Here is a 23,643-nt window from a genome sequence, read left to right on the forward strand (position 1 = left end):
ATAAAAACTTGGGTGAACTTTTCACAAAATTTCTGGCAAAACTGGAACGACAGTCTAAATCAAAACACCATAGATATAGAATTAAAGTATCTTAATAGAATTTCTCATGATTCTAAATAACAGAAGTTGGTTGATATGATGATTTTGATGACCAAATAATGAATAAAACGAGTTTTTAAGACATGGGTTAAAGAAAATAAGAACGAGCTTTTTTCATACCACCGGAACGAAATTAGCAGCTGAGGCGAACCTGAAATATGGCCACTGCTTTTGAAGCCAGGCATTTCCGCATGCAAAGTCTTCGAAATGTGACATTTGCTCATGATTTCTTTCAGTATCGAGATAATTATTATGTGGATGTTAGTTTTTAGAGCACAAGTATGGCTCTAGTTACAGTCCAGAGATCTCCCACACCCAGCACGACTCCCGAGTCGGTGAGTGACAAATTTTTGTCAGATTTTTCTGGCTGTCAACCGGGCCAGTGCATTGTAAATAAATTGCCCAGTATGATTGCTGCATGTATGCCAGTCAGCATGGACAGTGATGCTTCATAACTAGGCTTGTAATAAGTTAGTGTTGCAGGTGTTGTTACCGTGTATATTGGACACCTAGCTGATGAACCCATCGGCATCGATCATCGTCGACTTCAAGATGACTGACACTAGACACTAGTGACAGTTAAGATGACTTGGGCCCTATCTACATATTCATTCAGACCTGTCAGCATTACTCGGTTTTGATTTACGATCATCTTGTTAGTTTGGCGTGCTGCTCTACCGTCGTTGTGCGTATATCCATCCTTCACCGCCAATAATCTCCCCCCAGTAATTGGCCGTCAGAAGAGCTGTTACTTTATTGGTAGTCACCCCGCATTCCCTTCCTTTCCTACGCGTCCATGTTGCGACAACAGTCAACACTAACGCTACACTCACTCGTGGTTGTCGCTGAAAGCCATCATAATGGAAGACCAGGTGTTCAATGAGTAACGGTTCCAGGGATGCTGACCTGACCCAAATGCACTGTGCATGTTGACTGTTGTATAGAAGAAGGGCACTATCAATTCAGGCCGTCATTCAATTACTTTGTGCCCAGCAATTTCATTGGCCATCCGTTTATGTGTGTGCGTCTGACAGAATTCCTGCCCTATTGTGTCGGCAGTGAAAGGAGGAGACTTAAAAAGTTAAAAGTTAAAGTTTAGGGTTTATAGTCTGATATCAACTACGATATAGGTTATCATCCGACTTTACACTTTACACTTAAGGATTGACATTCACTGTCGGCATTCACACCCCTCTATCTCCTAGTCCTACACCCACCACTGGAAAAACTTGAAAGAATTTGGTTTCTATGGTCAGGTAGGCGTACTCTATCCCACAACACATTCAAATAATTTATAGTTTGCATGTTAAATAAAAGTTGCTCAGCTCCCAGACAATGTTCTATCTAGTTGATTCTCTGTTTAATCTGTCATTTGACTCTATGTTGGCCCACCAACAAGTGGTGATTCAGTGATCAGTCTCTGTATGCTGTCCTCTCTGTCTCAGATGGCAGGCTGTGTGATTACATTAGTCAGCTGGTGGTAGGTTACATGTAATGGAACCTTGTCAGTTTGTCTCTAGCTGAGGTGTGAGTCATAATCACATCACTGGAATGAAAACCAGTCTCATTCATTCCATCGTTGATATCCTGCACTGTGACAAGTCCTTCACTCTCTTTGGTATACAGCATGTGGCAAAGAAAGAATGCTTCGATTGAGCTTTTTATTTCTGACAGTGATTGACATTGAGGCATCATCAATGTTGGAACTTGGATTAGCACTTGTCATCTTCACTAGATAACTAGGACTAGGAGTTTAGGACTAGGAGTTCAAGGCCAGTCATCCTGTGTTGTAAATGGATATCCAAGGAATCTGTCCAAACTCGAAAACTTCTACTGCGCTGTCCTACTAGGAGGATTAGAACCAGCTCTGTGGCGACTGTGCGAGCTGTCTGTCAATTGCATTGACCTGTACATCGCACTTGGCATCATTTCTTCTGTGTTCATGTGAATCTTGATGACTGGATGATGTGTTTTGAAGATTTCATGTGTGACACATGCATTGCCCGGTATCTGAGTGGATTTTGTGAGGTGAGGTCCAAGCCAGCCTACATTTACAAGTTGGCTCCTGGCATGTTTGGGCGAGGACTGATTGTTCGGGACAGTTTGTTTGAAGCAAGAGACAGATTGTCCTCTGTGAGGACAGTGTCTCCAGGGACTGATTGTCCTTTCGAAAAAATTCATATTCTAGTACTGAGTCATTGATTGTCCCTGTCCTTGAGGACATTTTATCTCCCTGGGACTGATTGTTCTTGAGGACAATTCATCTGGAGCTAGGGCCAATTTGTCTCAGGGACAGAACTGCCTTGAGGACAATTTGCCAAGGGCCAGTCCACCGTTGTTCCCTTTCACTTGGGACCTGTTGTGAGTTTTTACAGTTGTTGATCGATCAGTACATCAGAACTTGTTTAGACGTTTCCATCTTTTCTTTCCAGGAGCCTGGGGGGTCAGGAGAAGATCAAATTGATGCCAGTAATCCACAGAGTCGATCTCGCAGGTGAGTTTTGATCTGCCTTCCGAGTAGTTTTAGTAAATGTGTTGTGTTGTAAATTTGTCTCGGTGCACTTTGTCACTTTCTTTATGGCAAATTAGGAAGTCCTCGCCATCCATTGCACTCTGTTGCATGGTTCACTACTTGTAGTCTAGAGCTCTTGGGATTCAGCACCCTGGTAATCCCCTGGTCGGCAGCAAATGGAGGCATGGTTTCTTCATCTTAGAACAACGTACCAATAATGCTGCTTCCCTGTCTTTTCCTCCTGATTATTCTTGATGGCTGATGCAGCATTTTATAGTAGATTGGTCTAAATCATTTTATTACTTATTTATTTTTGTACGATGTAGTCCTTGTCCTCAGTTGCTGCATTTTCTCATGCTACATTGTAGGCTAGTCATGCTAGTTGTTGTAGAGCTGTATAAGTTATATGTATGTATGTAGCCTGTATTTCGTTTGCTGTTGACATAGCATTGTGTATGATTTTAAAATGTTGATAAAATACATCTTAAATTTATTTCATTTCTGTATCACAATCAAATGTGTACACGTTTTTTTTCCTCCAATACAGAACCATGCAGTTCCAGAGGCAGAAAGAGAGCTCCTTTCAAAACATAAATTAGTTCATATCATAATCACTTTGTCTTCTTTGAATCCAGCAAGATGCTGCAGATGATTTTCTTCAAAAATGCACAAGAGAGAACATAGATGCTTGCCCTGTCCCCTCCTCAAGAAAGGTCTATCAAGATGACTACTGGAAAAAATTGTTGCTGTTGGCCCAACAGTAAAGATCAGGGCGTTTTTCTGCTGCATTGGACGTGGCAGGAAGACTAATATACATGTCTATGAAGGGAATGTTTTGATGATAGGACCTGTTTTATGCTGACTCAATCAAATAATAATTCAGATCCTCTTTCTCCAAAATGGTGTGAACGTTTATTGACACTTTTAAGTGTTAAACCACTCATTGATTTTTCCCCGATATTTTTTTGCTTGTTTCAAATGATGCTAAATGGGAGTAGGACACTCGGTCAAGTGACTTTCATACAATATGATCAATTTAGTACATAATAGTCTGACATTTTATTCCATCAAACAGCCTGGCATGGTCAATATTGACAAAAGGAAACTCTTTATGTCATATGAAAACATTCCTAATAAACCCTGCTAAATAACAGCAATTAAATACCAATCATTGTAGTATTGCCTTGTTGCTGTAGATGTTATACAGTTTATTGAATTGTTCGCTGAGTGAGATAGGTTTAGATCACCTAAAATGGAAATGTCTCAGCTCTACATAATTCCAGGATCTACTTAGGTTCTGAATAAAACTTTTGATGCTGTAGGATTTCGGAAAATTAATCATGTTTTTTTTTACACCCAGTAGTATAATCCATCAGAATCAGTAATATTGCACAGTAGTTGCTCTGAATCTCTCTACAAATACAAGCCAATGCCTGAAGCCATTTGAGATCCCATGTTTGTATGTAATGAATTAAGGTCTTCTTTTATTTCAGATTGAAAGTGCTAAACAAATGCATTATTGATTGAATGGTTTTAAAATATGCAAATTTTGGACTCCCCCGACTTCATACCTCTGATAGTGATAGTTCGAAATGGCTATTTTGGGGCATTTTGTATATCGTATCACAAACTTAGCATTTTGCACTATGCTTCATTGACCACAGGCTATCATGATCTTGCAGTGTTGTTGAAATCACCTGTATGTTTGTTGTTTGTATTTTTCTTAGCTCCGATTCGTCACAATCAAGTGCTCTTCGTAAGCTGAAGAGAGCCTGCAACACCGTACGCTTTGTCTCAAAACTTCGGTGAGAACCACAACGCACAGTTGTTGCACTGCTTCTGTTGATGTCTTGATTTGCTTCGCTTCAACATACTTTAACTGAACATTTCGCATCATCCTTTATGCAGTGTTCGGATTAACCAAGTGCTGATCCAGGGGTTACCCGCCCCTCAAAAAGAAAAAAAGAATCTAAATAAATTTTTCATGGCAACACATGGCCCTAAATGATTTAAAATCGACTCTTTAGATTTTCATGTGTGTCCTCTCCTTTCTCAAATTCCTGGATCCGCCAATGTTGACTGTTCCTGTTATGAAATCGTTATGGTGTAGAGGGTTCGTCCATTAAAACAACAGTACAGTAACAGTTGGAATGTCTTTCTAACATGTATAAACAGCTGTTTGGGTTAAAACTTTATCCAAAAGTGGTACAAAAAATTATGAGCTGATATTTAGAGAAACCAATTTGAGTAAAACAAAGAACAAATTGCTCTAAAGCCATGTTTTTTGGTCTTCTGCTGTACTACCTGTGATGAACAATCAGAATCCTCCCCCTCCCTTTGTTGCATAACACATCCTTCCTAAATGTGCTTATTCCACGCTAATGCGAAATGTACAGGTCCACTCGGGCCTCGGTGAGACTGGATGCTTCATTTCATATTGAAGTCTTCATTGTCACATTTGGCTGAGAAAGCTTCCGACCCTGCCTCCTCCGAAAAAATGCACATTGTGATAGAGCCACTTTGGTACATGGACTTTATAGGTGGCCAGGTCAATGAAAATATGACGACATTGATCATCTTGAAGTTGTACCTGGCATCCTCCAGACAGTATCCCATCCATTCCATTCCGAATCGTGATTCTGACTAAATGGACAAACCCTCTGACTATACGAACTGCTTCTGCATTGTTCTTTAGCATGTAATAATTTTGCTGTATGTCTGTCATAAAGATTGGCATGGTATACTGGAGAGAGTCCAGTGACATTGATCTTTTTAGTGAATGTCCTGAATGTCGAGTTGGCTATTAATAAAATGATGGTAAAAGGGGATCTCTTCTAAGCTGAGGGTAGTCCCTCAGAGTGTTCAGCATGTACTTCAACATGTTCCATCTTGTAGTTTCACTGATATAGTTTCTTCGTCATCAGAGAACATGTAGAGAGTATCATCAATTAGAGGTCCTATCTGTCCTCGATCTTTGGACATGTTGTTAAAAAGTCAGTGGTGTAGACATTATTTTGAAATATTTGTGTCAATCTATGTAGCTTAGGTGAGGCCCCTCGGAAATGCTCATGTGAAGCAGTGATTATATTGTTGTCCAACTTTTTCAAACTCTTATCTGAAAAAGACATGATGAGCGAAGCAAAAAGCTGTGAGAAGATTTATTCAGCCTACATAATGAAGTTCTGCTGATATCAATGTTGCTGATGAGATGTGCATCTTTAAGACAAGTGGCCCATGGTTAAGACGAGTCTCCACCCAGTGCCCCATCCAACTATGATCTTTATCCATGTGGTGGTTCTATAAGTACATTTCCGAGAAACCACTTGTTTGTGTGCTCCTCCTGATGATCATCGTCTGCATCCTGGGAGTCTTGCCAATATTATTCCGCATCAATGGTCTACCTATGATTTTATCACTTTCAGGCCATTTTGAACACATACTTTGCCACGTTTATCATTGATTTTCTTGGTAAAACAATTTCACTGCCATTGTGATTTTGGGAGTATCTATAAACGTTAAAAAGGTGAAAAGAAAGGTGTGCAGGGTCGTATTTTACTTTTTGGTCCTGGGGGGGCAGTAGGTCCACAGGGGGGGGGGGGCAGTTGCTGAGCTACACGCATGGCATGTAGTTGCTTGATCGTGAAGTCAGTTCTTTAGTTCCGCTTGATATCGTGCGAGCCGATATCATGCCAGGTACTTCAAGGCAAGTAGACTCCAGGTGAATGTAGTGAATCACTGGCAGCAGCCATTCTTATGGAGATGTAATAATTCTTCAGCCAAACATGTTCATGCTACGCTGGTTGCCAAGGTAAACAATGCTCAAGGCAGCTTCATGTCCATACATGTACCTGATGTTGTGATGGAACATTTGATGAATGTTCCAACTCATCCTGCCTTCCAAGGTGCTTCACACTAGCTAACAACGTATCAGTGAACTGCCAGGAAAGTTGATGAGAATTGATTAGCCAAGGTTCCACCAGGAATGACAAATTTGTGTTTGCTTTAATATTTCTTTGGACCTAATTGTTTGGCATAATTTCAGGCCTACTGGTTCTGTTCATTTTAGGCCTACATGTATATAATAGTACATGTACATCCCTATCTATTCAAATGAAAAAACTGTTTTATGCCACTTTGTCAGGCATATAGACTAACAATTCAGGAGACATGCAAAAAAGCCAATTTTCAAAGGGGCCGTGTCAGGTTTTCTAAAAGATTGAGTTTGTCACTTCCTAGAATGTGTCATTCATAGCTATTGTTCATTGTCTCTTCTTTGTTCCACTCCAAGAAAGAAAGCGGATTCAAATAATTCCTACTTGATACAGGATGCTGGCAATCATGGTGTTTGCTTGTGACATGAATAAAAAATCAGATGATGACGTGATGGTCATGGTAGTAATGAATTCCTTGAAAGGCTGACTCAGCACACTGTGACTGGGGGTTGAGTTGCTGTGGTACGGTACCCGATTCTTTGGTACTACTACTAGTTCATGTTGTTGGTCTAAATTCACTCGAATTCACAAGCACAAATTGTTAGCTAAGTGTAAACAGCTGTTTCAATAAACTGTTGCTGTAAGCTGTGGATCACACTGATGGGTGAAGTGATGTTAATTTCATGATGCATGGGTTTGTGATAGTGGAAAGGAGACAAAATTGGTGCAATTACTTGGGCTCATGGTCTTGACGATACGGCCAAATGAAGAATTTAGTACATTTCCCCAGCCACTTCTCTGTACTAGGCCCAGGTCTTGCTCACCTTGATGCTATTGCTAACCTATCTATAGGTCAACATTCTAGTAGACTCACATGCAATGTTTTTGTTTACTGCCGCCATGGCAACTGCTGCAGGTGCTCCATCATGCCTCATGTTTTTGTTTTGTTTTTCATGCAGACAGATTTAAAATGCAGTTGAAGGCTGCATGCGTATATACATTTGAATGTTGGTTGTGAATTTGCTGTTTCCAACAATCATTTGACACTCTTTGTATAAATAATTCTGGATGATTCAGTCTGGCTACTGACTAGCTGGTTGTTTTCTTACATGTACTGCTATTAAATAGCATCAATCTTTGGTTAAAGGACAATTTCACTATCCTTTCAGTTGCAGATTCTAAGGCATCTTACATCAAGAATTGATAAATTCTTGATTACAATTACATGTTTTATTGTCCTCTATCATTATGATTCAATTTCTTTATTCTACTAGACCCCGTTCTAACCGCTGTCTTGTCTTTCACACATTCGACTTGGCCACCAATAGGACTAGTGCGTATCTAAGGTAACCTTCTGAAGAAAAAAAGTTAAGATTCAGTGCACATTGTTCTTACACATTTTATTTGAATTCATTTTCATTTTATGAATTTGAAATTTGCTGCAAAAAATTGAAGTGTTTGAAAATGAATTGTAATCTTCTAAGATTCATTCTATCTATCCATTCCAGTTCATGCACAAGTATTCTCATGCACTCTTTGGCAGTTTAGCCTATATATTTACACTCGTTTGTTGACATTAATGGCATGAAACACATTGCATAAATTGAGTCAAAGAATTTAGATTTAAAATGTGATTGATACAACTGCAATGCTTTTATCTCAGATGCCACTGTCAAGGGCTGTTACCAGTTGCCTCTATCAACTGAATAAAATTTTGAATTGTTGCAGCTCCTCCTTTCAATAATGTGCTGATGAGCACTGTTTATTCCATTTCTGTCTCAGCTTACATATTGGGCAGAAAAAGATTTTACCATTTATCTATATAACCAAGAGTATAAATAAAAGCCAGTCTTTATTAACTCTTGATACAACCATTCAGTTATTGACAATAAAATCTAACTCTGCCCATAACTCTGTACGTAGTAGGAAATGAGAGAGCTCCCTGTAATCAAGCAGCTTATCAATAGAAGCGCTTGATTAATTCGGAGCATGACTCCAGCTATACTTCTGGTTGGATATCGTGCAGCCCCTGGATAAGAACTCAATATATAATCACTCAATGATTGATCTATCATCAGAGACCTAATGATGCAAGTCAGCTAAAGGGACAATGAGAGCAGTCTGGGAGTGGACGTGTGTGTGTACACCTCAAAGTGTCATCATATAATTGAGTTGATGCATTGAAGAAGCATTAAACTCACCATTTTTGGTTGCCCATATGATTCTTTCATATTTTGCACAAGCATGACATATATATAATACACAGCCAGATCAAATGAAATGACGAACATCTTTATTTAAGAAATATTTCGATTCCAACTGCTGGGGTGACAATTCTTCTTCTGTGGCCCTATAATCTCTTACATCTATATTAGGGATAATTTGGTGAATCTGTTAATGTGTGTGACCCTTTCTTAGTTTAATTGGTATGTTTACGGATAGGGTGTGGTCTTTTATAATGTTCATCTCGCCATATGATGTCATGTTTGCAGTCTGTGCCTAATACTGTACTCATTATAAAGCAGTTTACACCATTTTTCAGAAAAATTTGGTAAGATTTTAAATAATAATCAATAATTTATTACTTATTCAAAAATTCTCTTTCGGTGGAAGTCATGACTTCAAATATCGACATGCTTGTTATAATTCTTGATTGTGACATTCTATTGCCCTATTTATAATAGTTTCAATGCGACTAATTGCAATGATTATCCTGATAAATTGACACACATGATGTGCGAATTATATAGGCGTCTGGCCTGATTCCCAATAGCAAGTTTTCAACATCTAGGCATTCATGAAGTTTAAGACATGCACGCACATATGAACACCGCATATGAAATCATTCAAAAATAAATTTTGTAGCCCTGTTGACCTTTGGAATAGGTTGCAGGACAAAGATTTTCGTCTGAATTTGGGTTGGCCTATAAACTTTGATATGTATGTCTGTTTCAAAATGTCTGAGATACTGTGGGTGGGCAATAGTGCATGATGCCTGGGGTATTTTGTTGTCAGTTGGGGTGTGACAGGCCGAGGGGAAGGCCTTCTAGCTGCAACACCAAAAACCTTGGAAGCTGATCACACATACACAGTGTAGGCAAACCACCTGTTTGAAAAAGCTGATGGCCTAGATTGTCATATCTTGTTTTATGCTTTCGCTTGATGATATGTATGGAAGTGATAGCTCATAATCATAATGCATGTGGAACCTCCCTGAGCAGACACCTCCGGTAGCAGGGCACTCTGTCTATTACATGACAGTGAGTTTGAGGTCCTAGATGAGTGGTTTCTCTGCACTTCGACGCAGTCCTCAGGACACATCCATATGAAGCCTTAGGATTGCTAGTGTTGGTCCTGGGGTGTCTTAATAGAGAGGTTCTACTGTTCATTGATTTCTGTATGAGTGTAATCATATATAGATTTTATGTCACAATCAAACAGCCTCTCCAAGTTTATATTCAAGAGAATTGCAAGCAGCATAGAGCTTTTTAGCAAATTTCTGTTGACTCTGATAACATGCGCAAAATTTAAAAAGACTAGATTTCATTTAGGAAAAATGCAGTTGTAGATTGATTAACCATGTTAACAGCTTGAGAGCTAGATGGACAATATCTGTGGTCTCCATTTATTTGGATGGTGAAACAGTAAATGTTGTCCAGGTACATGTTCAGGACCACTACATTTATACTTAAATACTAGTAGGTACTACATCATCCTCTTGCAAACAGGGCCTACAACACGACTTCTCCTTACATATGTTTCCGAGGGAGTAAGTATGTATCAAGTGAAATGGTCAGATATAGTCCGGATGGTACTACATGTAGTCTATATTGACTAGTAGTATGTATTTGCTTCACTTACATTCAGAGTAATGTTTTTAAAACTGTTTTGCATGGCCATCAGCACGATATTTTCATTTGCATAAAAACAATTTTATTTACATTTTGCAACTTGTCTTTGCTGGCAGTGTGGTCACATGGTGGCACAGATCAGACGAGGTCTTATGGCTTAAAAAATCATTAACTGGATGATGAGTATGAAGTAGCCAGTCATAAGACAGGGCTGTGAAACCATTCCGTACTTCAAGTATTCAGTCTTATAGTAACTAAGAGCCACCATCATTTCTTCACTAACCAGTTGAGAATATTGAGGGTCACTTGCAAATATACGCAAAATGTACCAATAATTTGGTGAACTGAAATACTGTAAGCTGAAAAGGGGGACTTCGTGCAAATAGTTTTTGATCACTTTCATAGAGGGTTGGTAACTCTGCGCATGAGGTCTGTCTTGCACACAACAAAAGATGTTACTTCTACTGGGCAGTGTAGCATGACTTCTTGCTTGATTTCTTATCATACATTTGCTTCCCTTTCCAGCCTGAGTGAGAGTTACCTGGCCGTCAAAGGAGCTGCCCTTATCCTCCCACAGTCAGAGTGTTATCGCAGGGTCACCAAGGGTTCTCATGGAGGTACGTATCAAATATATTGTGCCCAGTAACACGTAAGTTGAAACGCAAGCCGCTATGTCTATTGAGGGGAGGGGACAGAAACCAAGAATTCACTCCACCTGGCCTCAATATCAGTTGGAAGTCTGTAATACAATACAGAGAATGTATTAAACGGCGTACCATCCTGAGCCTTGGCAGACGATGTATCACCATCTGAATCAATACAGTATCATCAATAAAAATCTAATGGAAGGGGGAACCTTCCTATTAGAAATGTCACATGTGCCAAACTGCCTCTCGTCTTCTGACTGACCAAGGAGAACGTTGAATTGCATTATGGTAGAGTTCCTGTGGCCCATGAACACATTTGTGACCCGCTCTACCAAAACTAGGCGCTTGTCGCATCTGAACTTGACAGGTTGATACGGACTTGTTTTTCATTTCCCTATTGTAGACCTTTTGCGAAATGTGACCAAATCAGTTTGTAATAGATTTCACAAAAGGTCTACAATAAGGAAATGAACAACAAGTCCGTATCAACCTGTCAAGTTCAGATGCGGCAAGCGCCTAGTTTTGGTAGAGCGAGTCACATTTTGACTCTCATATAAACTCGAGGACATGACGTGAGGATGTTTGGACTCAAAATCCCTGCACTGCTGCTATATCAGACTTCTAGCTGCAGTATCAACTTGACAGAGAACCAGATGTCTTGTTTCCCTGGGAATCCTCGATATCGTTATCTGTATCCCTGGAAATCTCCGATATTGTCAAGATTGTATAAAAATGCCACGATTGTTGAAAGAGAAGAGAATTGTCAATATGTGCTGCGTTGACATACCAGGGCTGATCATATGTGTTTGCAGGATATGACCTAGGGGCTTTTGTTTACGTGTATCTTGAAACTCTCGTGATATTGTTCTGAACAATTATCAAACATATCTAGCATTTGTCTAATGATAGAAAATTGCAGTTGTATTGATCTCATTAAAGCCTGACCTTGGCCAAGTCACTTTACTTATAGTGAGAGACTTCATTGCCAAAAGGTTGGACTCGGAGTATCAGATGGATCACGAAAAATGGATTTTTTGGTGATCACAGTGTTATTTTTCAAATTCCAGTAGAGAATTTCAAGTTGGCCAAGTCACAGCGCCACCTATTGCCACTGTTGGCTATTCTCAGAATCCGAATACGTAGGTGGAATTGAATAATGTTGCTGTTCGATACTAATAGCAATGCATACCCTGCTCTTGTCTGCAGTTCTTTGACCGAGCATGTTGAGAGTTTTCTCTGGATGCAACAAGCCTGAATTGTTTCCAAAAACTTGTTATTATTTTGGGGTCATTTGTTTCAATATGTGGGGCCAAACTATGCATGTCTGTTATGTCATAAGATATTGAGTTTAGAGCCTTGCATCAACTAGGATATTATTAACTCTCCAAACAAAATTGGGCGATTTGAAATGTATTGGAAGTAGGGGAAAACCGGAGACCCATCAGGAAACCAGTAGATATTTTAGGGAATTTGTTTATCCAACACTGTAACAATTGCCTCTTGGAGAACAGTAGTTAGCCTGTGCATAATCAGTTAGCAGGTATCTGTTGACCCCCAACTCCATGCTGCAACTTATCTCGGCAGTTTATGCCCATGTACTAACTAACAGAGAATGGGAATGTCTTTGAATTGTATTGTTGTTGCGTCTTCAATGGGACCCCTCTACTCCCACCTTGATTGAATTCTGGTGCGTCTTTTGTCATCTTGTTGGTCCAAATAATGTCTGTCATGTCCTTCAGCTTGGTCACATCACACTCAGTCCAAACTTTTGTAGCATCATGTAATCAATGTTGCTATCACTAACCTCGTGTTCATTTTAAAACTCAGGGCAGTTTGGTTTCTTGTAATTAGTGCAGGCATATGAATGGATGCCAGGAAATCTGTATCAGCCTGTATGATCTTGGACAGCATGCAGCTGTCTTGATGCGGACATCTGACAGTGTTTAATACATTTTCCATTCAAATGTCAAAAGCTCAAATGTGGTTTCTTCAGATTCAATTTCTGAGTAAAATCTCAGATTTGTTATCTAAATTCTATGTGTGACATGATGCATTTGTAGTGTAATGACGAAAGAAGTGATTGGATAGTTGTTATAAGAGTAAGCATGTTGTATCAAGCTAAGAATTGTTGTTTCTCTTCCAGGCGATATCCAGAGCCATCTCCAGTCCATGTTCTACCTTCTCCGACCTCAGGATACTATCAAGATTGTAAGTCAACGTCAAGTCAAGTCTATTTGGCGCAATGTTTCCAATAAAATCCCTGATCAAATTATTGTTGCGCTTCACAGCCTGAAAGGAAGTGTCATCTGCTCAAAGATACCGGCAATGTCAAGTAACGTATTGTGACTGGTTTTCTTTTGGACTTGGTCCATTTTGTGTGTTGATACTCTTTAATAGTCAAGGAAGAAACTGGCAGGGCTAGAAATTCACGAATGCAATAGAGGCAGTCGATTTTGTGGCAGCTTTCTCGTCATTTATTTCCATTGAAGTGTGCCTGTTTTCTCTATAAAGAGCCCCAAATACCCTGTACTCTTTTAAAAGAAACAAACCGGAGCCCTACACTTGATGGGTAAATGTATTTCTCTCTTATCTCTCTGTAGGCTGTGAAGTTGGAGAGTGCACTTGGCAGGAACCGCTACCTGGCGTTGGTCGCCTGTTTTGGGCGACAGGACACAGAGGAGAGTTTAATCCTTGGTATAGACATCAGTGACAAAACGACCATAGGAATGGTGCTACCTATATGGGCAGACATGACAATTAAGCTAGATGGAGATGGGTAAGTGAGTGTGTTACTGCAATCTGGTTAGTGTCAATTATAATACTAGGTCTTGTGTACACAATCATCCCCTAGTCACCCCCTAACTCAGGAAAGCCAGAACTTTTAGACCCCCTAGCAAATCATGGGAAGTCTTCTCCAGATGGAATGTCTGCCAGTTGCTAATAATGGTTTATTTCTTATTTCAGTGGGTTTATTGTGACCTCCAGTGACAGGAGCTATATCCTCAAACCTGTCTCTGTTCAGGCCATGTGGTAAGTTGACTTTCAGGTTAATATTCCCCTCAACTTGAGAAATGACGGCATGTGTTTGCAGATAAGGAATGACATATCAAAAAATCTAGTTCCTGGGCTGGATCTAGTTCCTGGTTGAGCCTAGTTGGAGCTCAAATTCTCGTTACTATTCAAACGATGTTTGCGTCACAATCACATCATGACTTTCTTGAAAAAAAGTTCAACCATTTCAACGGAGTGGAAGAGAACTATGCAAACATCTTGGATCTTCAATTTTCTGGGTCAATGAGAATTCCAACAAGCCAGCATTACATGTTTGCACTTCAGGCTAATTTTTCAATGTAAATATCTGATTCTTAAAGTGCATATTTTTTGGAGTGTTTCAGAATGCATTGGATTTATACTTGAGGGTTATAAATTTAACCTGATTTCAGTTATTTGTTGGAATTCAAAATTTGGTGAAATTGCCTCTGTGTCTGTCACTACATCACGATCACATCAGATTTCACCAAGTTTCCCGAGTGACATTATTCTTATGTTATCTGTTTCAGGTCAGCTCTTCAGAGCTTGCACAAGGCGCTGGAGATCTCTCGCACACACTACTACTTCGCCGGTGGACTGACACACACCTGGTTAGGTTACTACGAGAGTAAGATCAGCTCCGACAGACATGCCATCAACGAATGGAATACTATGGAGGATATTTTGTCTCCAAAGAGTGATAAATTGCTTTTATCTGAGGAGTAAGAACATTTTGAAGTTTATTGAGATCATTGATGTAGGTGTACTTATTCATACGATGCAGAACCGGATAGAAAAATCTGGGCATTTTGTTCCAACTTCTGCCCAAAGTGATCAAACATGTCAAAAGAGTAATGTGCAATTAACTCACGTGGCTTCAGAGGCCAGAGTTCAATCTAGTCTTTATCCCATGAATACTAAATACTTTGCATCCCCAATCCTCTTGCTACTAATTGCCATCCTTCTATTTCCTTCAGGGACAAGGACAGTCTTGAATTTACATTGAGAACCAAGCTCAAAGAGGTCATGATGACAGTTGACCTCGAGGAGGCCACCAGTAAACAGGTATGTAAGCTCAAATTGAGTCAAATTCTATACTTTTAAGGACGTTGGACTTGGGATATCTGATTCAGTTTGTTTCACTGAGGTCTCTTGTAATTTTACTTGGCATAATATAATCAAGGTTGTGTTGGTTGATGTGATATCAACTGGTTCGTCAAGGGGAGGTGGGTTTGAGTGAAGTTGGCTTTGTAAGGAGAAAAATCTAAAAATCTATTCATGCTTGTTCCTACTCTCCACAAATTATCGCATATTTGACATTCTTTTCAGATTCGTACTCAGGTTGAGGAAACAATGGGGATGGACCTGAGAGAGTATAGGAGCTTCATCGACCAAGAAATCCTACTTATTTTTGGACAAATGGACTCTCCGTCCAAGATCTTCGACTACCTCTATCTTGGCTCAGAATGGAATGCTTCCAACCTTGAAGAGTTGAAAGATAACGGGTAAAACTTCCTGATTATTCTTTTATAGGCATGTTAGAGTTAAAGATTTCTTACATCTGTTTATTATTCATTGTTTGGGAGTTCTCACAAAGTGCCTTGCAACAAACAACCGGACAGTCTGCCCTCAATCCGACACTAGGAATTGTAAATAGAGTTTGTAATAGCTATTTTGTCACCTCATGTAAACAACTCTTTAAAGGGAAATCCTGAAGAATTTGAGTTACCGAAATTTCATGCGTCCTTCATCATATTCCATATCTCTGTAAGCGTGTTTTCTTCACTGACGTGTTTAACTCACTTTCGTAATTACCACTTTCAGAGTTGGCTATATCTTAAACGTGACGAGAGAAATTGACAACTTCTTTCATGGAATGTTCGACTATATGAACATCAGAGTATTTGACGTGGAAGAAAGTGACTTGCTCAAGTACTGGGAAAAGACGTACAAGTTCATTAGAAAAGCAAAGTGAGTTAGAGAAATTGTTCAATGTTGATATTATGCACACTTAACTTTTTCATGACGCTCTTAGGAAACTCGACTTATCTACGCATTGGTGATGTCATTTGATATCATCATACAAGTTATGGGTACATTTGCCTCAACCAAAATGCATTGAGGGAAGTGCTCAGGCCTTAGTTTTAACTCCGATCTGGAGTTTTGAGTTCATTTGAAACCTCCTCCTCCTCCTCCGTTTCAGGGATCAGGGTTCAAAGTGTCTGGTACACTGCAAAATGGGGATCAGCAGGTCTGCCTCCACTGTAAGTACAACACCCACCATCAAAGACTTGAGAATTTTTAAAATGGTTTGAATATATTCTGTTGGTGCCAAGTCGGCCAAGTGATAATGATATTGAGTTCTGTATCGCTAAGATGCCATGCGCTACCGCTGCCACAAATCAACTTGAGGAGACGCCAACACCTTGGCCTTGCATCTAAAGCTGTTTCAAGTATAAAATACCCTCTCCTTCACTTGCAGGTGATAGCTTATGCAATGAAGGAGTATAACTGGACCCTCCAGGAGACGCTCCGCTATGTCAAGGAGAAGAGAAGTTGTATCAATCCGAACAGGGGATTCCGTGCCCAGCTGCAGACGTACCAAGGAATATTGGATGCTAGGTATGCCAGAAAGAAATTTGATGGTGCATCCACGTTCTGACCTCTCAGTCTTAACATTTCTTATGAAGTATAGACTTACAACTTTTTAATTCTTAAATTTCTTTTCATTCTGTCTTACCTCCGTACCAATGGATTGTGTTAATTGACCTTTCAGCAACCAGAGAAATAATCTGCTGTGGAAATCAAAGTCTGATCAAGATTTGAAAAAGAGCCTTCTTGAGGAGGAGGCAGATATAGCTGATCGATTGTTCTATGAGGAGCATGGCATGCTGTCTCCGTCGTTACATAACCGGCCGCAGTCTTGGGGACCAGAGAGTAAGGCCTATGATGATGACATAGTCATGGCAGAACCAGGTAAGAGCTGGTTTGTCTCCTAAATAAGACGCAGGAGAGATATCTTCAGGACACTTTGTTGTCCATACTGAGGTCGTTTGGTTTTGGAAGCTTTTTACAACTTCTCATGTTAAATGTTGGGCATTAGAAACTTAAGTCCATCACCAGAGGGGTTGCTTGAACAGAAGCCGGTAGTAGTGTGTACAGAACCAACTCTGCCATCTCTTTAAATCCAAATAATGATCATCACTCCCTCTTCATTCTAGCAACTGGTAAAAGTATCACCGAACAAATCCTCGCTGCAAAGTATGCAGACCTTCCTCAGTCGTTTGTGTCAAGTTCATTTGGATTTGAAAAAGACATTGAAATCAGCTCAAGAAGTGCTGATTCCATGGAGGAGTATTTTCCGGACATTCCTACTCCAATGGAAACCGATTCACCTGAATACGGCCCAGATGAGGATGTGACATTGCTCTCATTTCGATCGTATGTCAACCCAGACGAGTTAGCGGAAACTCTCCCAAATGGTGCTATGGAAGGTCTGAAAGTGGAAAAATGGGATGGAAGCTCCTCAGAGACCTCGTCTGAAACTGCTGCTGGTTTTTACAACTGTCTGAAATTACTTAGCGCCGATGGCAGAGAGACTTTGGACTCTGGTACGCAGAAACAAAAGGGTGATAAATCGAATGTGAAAAAGATCCTTCCGGATGGAAGTTGGATAAGGGAGGTTCCGCCATCGCCGGAGGTGCCATATCTGATAGACTCCGGTGAACAGAGTGTCGAAGCTCCAGTTTTTACAGAAACTGAAGAAAAAGAGATTTTGATGAATTCGGGTATTGTTCAGAAACAAAAACACGGCTATGAGGAACTTTTGAAACAGAAGGGCCGGAAGGACGGTCATGTAAGGACTGCTTCAGGGGGAAGTTCTGAGTGCGAAGGGGACAATGTGAGTGATTATTCAGGCAGTGATGAAAAGATAAACTTTATTGTTCCTGAGCATTACAGTAATGAGCCGGACCGACCGAGGGTCGTTAGTTTGGGAGATGAGGGCATGGATCTGCTGACAGAATCGACCACAGACGATTGTGATGTTTCACCCAAGGGTTCCGGCATCTCACCGAGGGGTGAAGATGGCATGAGAAAGGGTGGAGATAAGGGGACAACTCAACCAGATGATGTTAGAAAGGATGCTGATTCCTCAGACCAACCTGCTGGAGAGAGTTCCGAGGACAAAGAGAAGCGGACGTCTGTTATTTACGAAAGTGAGAATATCGCTCTAAGTCCAGGACTGGTGCGGAGGACGATGAAGGAATTGGAACAAAAAACAAAGTGAGTCTTCTCTCCCTTTCATTTCACTTCTGTGCAAGACAATTTTTAGAGAATATATATGAAAGTTCTAGAAGCCGTTGTGGTGATAATATGGCTTTAAAATAAAGACCTTGTAAAATTCCTTTCCCAAGTATAGAGACAATTCCATTGCTACCCTTTGCAGAACTTACATGTACTAGCTGATGTTTCATTTTCACAGGACTCAAGTTGCCCCAGGTAAATCACCGAGACCTGCAAGACGAGCTGAAAGCCTCAAGGAGAGACCAATGCCAAAAACGGTAGATGAAGAACGACGAAAAACAGTGGCTTTTCCAGTTTTGCAGAATCCATGTACAGGCATTGAGACAGCATCTAGTGAAGGTTCCTCGTCTCCACGAAGCAACTCATTCCGACCAACACCGGATTCCTCGCCAATCGTGTCTCGACGGAAAAAAGCCAAGATGTCGCTGAAAGTTGATGAGGATGCAGATGTAGATGCAGATGAGGATGATGAAAATGATCCGGAAAAAGATAGTTTCCTCGTGTTTAACCTCGGCGATGAGGAGGTAGTCGTCAAGAAGGGAAAGGTCAAGAGGCGCACAATGGGTGAGTAGCATTTGTTTCCCTGGCAAGAGGCACCCTGTAGGTAAAGCTACCTAACTGAACTTCATATAGATTCGTTGACTACAGTCTTAAGACAGTCTAAAGTTCACCGCCAGACCACGAGGATGTAATTGATGATACTATTGCAAAATTCTCACTTTCTCTGGATTAAAATAACGTAACAAAAGACTGGTCAACATCTTGCTCAAAAGCAAAATGGCACAAGTTTGCAATAAATTGGTGTTTCTAGATGAAGTATAAACTTATCCTTTAATTTGTCTAATTTTTGCAGATTTTGAACAGCTGCAGGGCGACCTAGATAAATTGATATCAGAGACTAAGTCAGATGGAGAGGAAGTCCAGAAACCAGCTGCAGATGGTGCAGACTCACAGGGGTCTGGGTCCGCTGATGAATCAGTTGACCACACATCAGGTCTTCCAGATATGCAATTAAAAGCACAAACACATGACATCGATCCGGAACAGGGTAGATCAAAAGATGTGCTGACAGATGAGGAGTGTCCGTTACCACGAGGTACGGTCAAACTTCATAAGCAAAAGATCGAGCACAGAATGTCCGACCCCCATGCTCAATCACCGGTTTCTCCAACGTCACCTCAGGAGAAATTGAGTGGTAGTCCACCAACAGATAGTGTCTTTGGGAATTTTCCATCATCCAGTCCACCGCCATCAGACACACGTCCGGATCCAGTCCCCCTTAGGCCTGTTGCAGCTCCTGGTGCCATTTTACGGAATGATGAATTACCGGTGGCAGGCATCGTCAAACAGCACAAAGAAATGATTGAAAATCGTCATCGAGAAAGTTTCAGTGATGTTGTGCCTGAAACAGATATCGATGAGTCTGTTAGAATGAATAAAGAAACTTTGAAACTGATTTGTCAGGTGGGGGAAAGTCTTTTGAATAGCCCAAGAGATTCTGAAGCATCCAGTACAGATGAGGATCGGTTACGACTAGGATTTGTGCGGAAAATTGCGAGAGAACTTGAACTGAAAGGTGGCGTTTATGACAGACTGCAAAAAGTAGTCATTGTGGATAAAACACCTTTAATACCTTTTGGATCTGAAGAGGCTCTATTGTCACCAGAGCTACGGAGACAAAATAAGTTGGAGCGTGATCATGGGCATGAGTTAAAAAGATTGGGGTCACTGCCTGACATGCGGCAGCGTCACCCTTCACCTAATGCTACAAACCGCCCTTCTTCTTTGTGTATAGAACCGAGGGCCGTACATTCCGCGGGTGAGGAAGACGAGGTCATTTTACGTCGACAAAGTGTTGGGCCAATGAACAAAACGGCACAGTCTAGTTCAAAGCCACAACGCCAGGTCAAAAGTCTGGTTGATAAGTTTGAGACACCTAGCACGTCGCCCAAAGGCCTTTCTCCTTCGAGAATGGAGACTGAGGAAACAGTGGTATCTCCCACAAGGGATTTGCCTGCATCCCCAGAGTGTGGGATGGACATTTCTCCAGAGCCTTCACCGTCTGCTTCTTTCAATCCCGAGCCCCAGTGTGCATCATCTGGGGCGGAGGATGAGGTACAAAAAGGGGGAGAGGTTTCATCTAAGCCTCCACTACCCAGTCACTCCCTTGGAACTTGTCTGAGCCCACGCAAGGTTCGTAAACACCACGGCAAATCTCACCCACTGGAGAAACTCTCCGGTGATACCCCACCCGCAGGACGAACCAATAACCCCCTTTATAATACAATGTAATGTTCGTATATGACCTCATTCTCGTTATGGTAGAATTCACATGGCGTTCACGTTCGATGACTCGCATGTCATGATTTACGCATGAGAAAGAGTTTTCGCAGTAATGCAAAAAACACCTATGTGGTCTGTACTTCCGATATTATTCATTCATTCTTCTGTTCATGTGTGAAGCATGACAGGTGACAGTGCACCTTCCATGTCAACTCTACCAAATGGTTTGACAGGCTGGGTGTTAACAGGCTGTAGAAGAACACTGTGACCTTTGCATTGGAAAACTAAAAACGGGTCTCGGAGACTTCAAAAGAGGAGGACATTATTGAGAAGCTTGAAAGCCATGCTTGTGTACTACTCGGTACTGCATGGAAAAAACTTGCCAGAGAAACTGTACCCACCTTGGGCCATGTATTTGCTCTAAAATGTACTCTTGTCACAACCGAGTAAAGAATGGGTTAATATGGTTGTATAAAGTTTAATTTGTAATCCCATCTATGTTGCTTTGTAAAAATGAGAATTTGATGATGAGATGGTGTTCGATGAGTGATTGTCAAAATTGGCAAATGACAGCTGAATTTAACCCTTCATGGACATAAATAAAGACCAGTAGTCTTTATCAATTCTTGTTACCAGGTATGAAATAGTCATCAGTTCATTGTAGCCTAGTTGCTTCATGTACATGTATGTATAATATGAGCTTGAATGTTCAGGAAATCATGCAGCTGTGAGGCATCTAGGGTGTATTGCATATATTTAAAGGGGGGTTATAACCAAGAACTTTGAATTGAAATTGAATTGTAAGCTGCTCTGATGTAATGTGCTGTATTCGGTGCCATTGAAATACCTTGCCAAACACTTTAAGATTTAAATCTGTATATAATTTGGATTTGAAAAAACTCCACTTTATTTTGGTTAAAATTTACTAGATTTTATTTTGTGCCTGTGAATATCTTGTGGTTTGTTAATATTTTCTCAGCTGTACATTAACTGCCTAACCTTGCTGCCTAACAGACTGCTCAAACAGCTGAGAATTTGTCCGATATCAAATCAGTGGAATTAAACAAAAGTAATTCGGTCATAACACCATGAAAATTCATCTGTTCGGTTATTATGATGAAGAAATGTTCTTTTTACAACAATAGGAAATTTATCTTCAAACAATCTATCTTGATCACGAGAAATGAAGTTATGATTTAAAGGCTGCATTTGGAAAAGGACATTTTTTAGTTCAGACAAGTCCATGCAAGTCCTAGTCTTTAATTTGTGTATTTGTTCACCTACATACTTGTAATTATTGTACAGCATTTAAAGTATGGTTTGACACAGATTTATATGATTTTGTGCTCCTGTACATAAGATTCAGTTCTTTCTATTGATGACTTAAAAGATTTTTGATTCGTTATTCTTATTCTTGTAATTTGTGATAATTTGACGAGTAGTTCTGTGGTGAATTGTTGTTTACATGTATTGTACAAGGTAGCAGATATGATTACTCAACTTTCATCAATCTAAGACTGTTTTTGAATATTCAAGTTGAGGCCCCAAGACATACAGAGGGTTTGATGCCATAGGGATGTTCAGTATGGATAGACAATGGGTTGATGACGCCAATTGTCCGATCCTCATGATGTCATGTTTTGACCTTGCCTTTGTTTCGATATTTTTGTGATTGATGAAGCGATCTTAGATAGGTGAAGGTTGAGTAATTTCCAGTGAGAACTTTGAGTTTATTTGAATATATAGTGTTCCTGTGTTGGAGTAGCACCAAACCTCGGCGTCAAAGCTGCAAGTGCACTGAATGATAAAATCCTTCTCTTTGGATTCCAACAGCAATGGATGGCAAATACATGACCAACGACTGCGAGAAGATGCACAGCATCAGTGGAATGAGGCTGACGTGGTAATTGGTAATTGGTAATTTTATTCGGCCAGCATAATAATTAAAGTACATGTATGAGATTTTTAACAGTGGAAATAACGGCCAGGGACACAGCCAAGATCAACAATTAGATCGCTTATGGCTGTGCCCCGTGGACATTGCTCACTCTGTTGCACTACCGGATATGTTACATCAGGTAGCGCACTGATATTAATCTGATGTCACATCATTGTTTAACCTTTGATGGTCACACATTAGCCATCCAGTGTAGCGGTGATGACGTCAGCTGCAATTCTTCTATAAAAGCAAGCATTTTCATATTTTGTAAAATCTTTAATAAGCTGTGCGTTAGAGCAATGTTCTACCCTAGAAGCTATGTAAATGGTGCTTTTTTGTACTTCAATGCCTCTGAATGTAGGTTCTCTTGGCTCATGTTGAATGCAGCAAATACTTGTAGACATCTATCATTTTGTTGTAAGAATTTCATCAATAAATTTTGATGAGAAGAAAATGATAGATTTTGCTTTTCTTATGCATAGGTGACAGTAAGATGTGACTATGTTCATTATTGAGGATTTCTACGCTCATACTATCATGAAAGTTGCCCCTAATCATGTTAAGACAATGTCATTTGAAAAACTGCACCCATGAAAATGTGCTCACCCTCATTAGAGAAAAACTTACTTTCTTTCGAGACACCCTGAATAACAAAGTCTCCATCCAGTACATCTCCTCGTTTTTAGGGTACAGCCTATTTTCTTTTGGGACACCCTGAATAACAAGGTCTTATCCAATACATGAAAATCGTACCCACTGTTGGAAAACTGCCTGATGTTTTTGAGTGACCCTGAGTAGCCAGGTTTTCATTGTTTGGTAGAAATTCTTTTGGGACACCCTGAATAACAAGGTCTTCATCCAGTACATCTCACCCTCTGTTAGTACTGCTCAATGTCTTTTGGGACACCCTGAATAGTCTTCCAGTACATCTCGTCCTTGCTGAGGAACTACCTACATTCTTTTTGGACAGTCTGAACAGTCTGGTGTCTTTAGAGACGCCCTGAATAGCTAGGTCTGAAATCCAGTACATCTCATCGGAGTCATC

At 40.3% G+C, this 23,643-nt stretch overlaps 1 protein-coding gene across 4 annotated transcripts; it reads left to right on the forward strand.

The window, feature by feature from the left end:
• The first annotated feature begins 249 nt into the window (after window positions 1-249).
• Window positions 250-23,046, forward strand: LOC135482827 (uncharacterized). 4 transcript variants are annotated; one of them, XM_064763241.1, is made up of 18 exons: window positions 250-434; window positions 2,532-2,593; window positions 4,339-4,416; window positions 10,920-11,011; window positions 12,109-12,180; window positions 13,185-13,249; window positions 13,642-13,817; window positions 14,006-14,071; window positions 14,602-14,793; window positions 15,049-15,136; window positions 15,401-15,576; window positions 15,896-16,042; window positions 16,275-16,335; window positions 16,554-16,693; window positions 16,848-17,047; window positions 17,293-18,355; window positions 18,555-18,940; window positions 19,230-23,046. In XM_064763241.1, exons 1-18 carry the CDS (start codon window positions 381-383, stop codon window positions 20,666-20,668), a joined length of 4,557 nt encoding a protein of 1,518 aa, XP_064619311.1. In that variant the 5' UTR covers window positions 250-380; the 3' UTR covers window positions 20,669-23,046. The 4 variants fall into 4 exon arrangements, with proteins under 4 accessions (XP_064619311.1, XP_064619312.1, XP_064619313.1 ...); XM_064763242.1 differs by lacking the exon at window positions 12,109-12,180; XM_064763243.1 differs by lacking the exon at window positions 4,339-4,416.
• The last annotated feature ends 597 nt before the right edge of the window (window positions 23,047-23,643 follow it).

Source organism: Lineus longissimus, chromosome 2, assembly GCF_910592395.1.
Source record: "Lineus longissimus chromosome 2, tnLinLong1.2, whole genome shotgun sequence".
Classification (NCBI taxonomy): Eukaryota; Metazoa; Nemertea; class Pilidiophora; order Heteronemertea; family Lineidae; genus Lineus; species Lineus longissimus.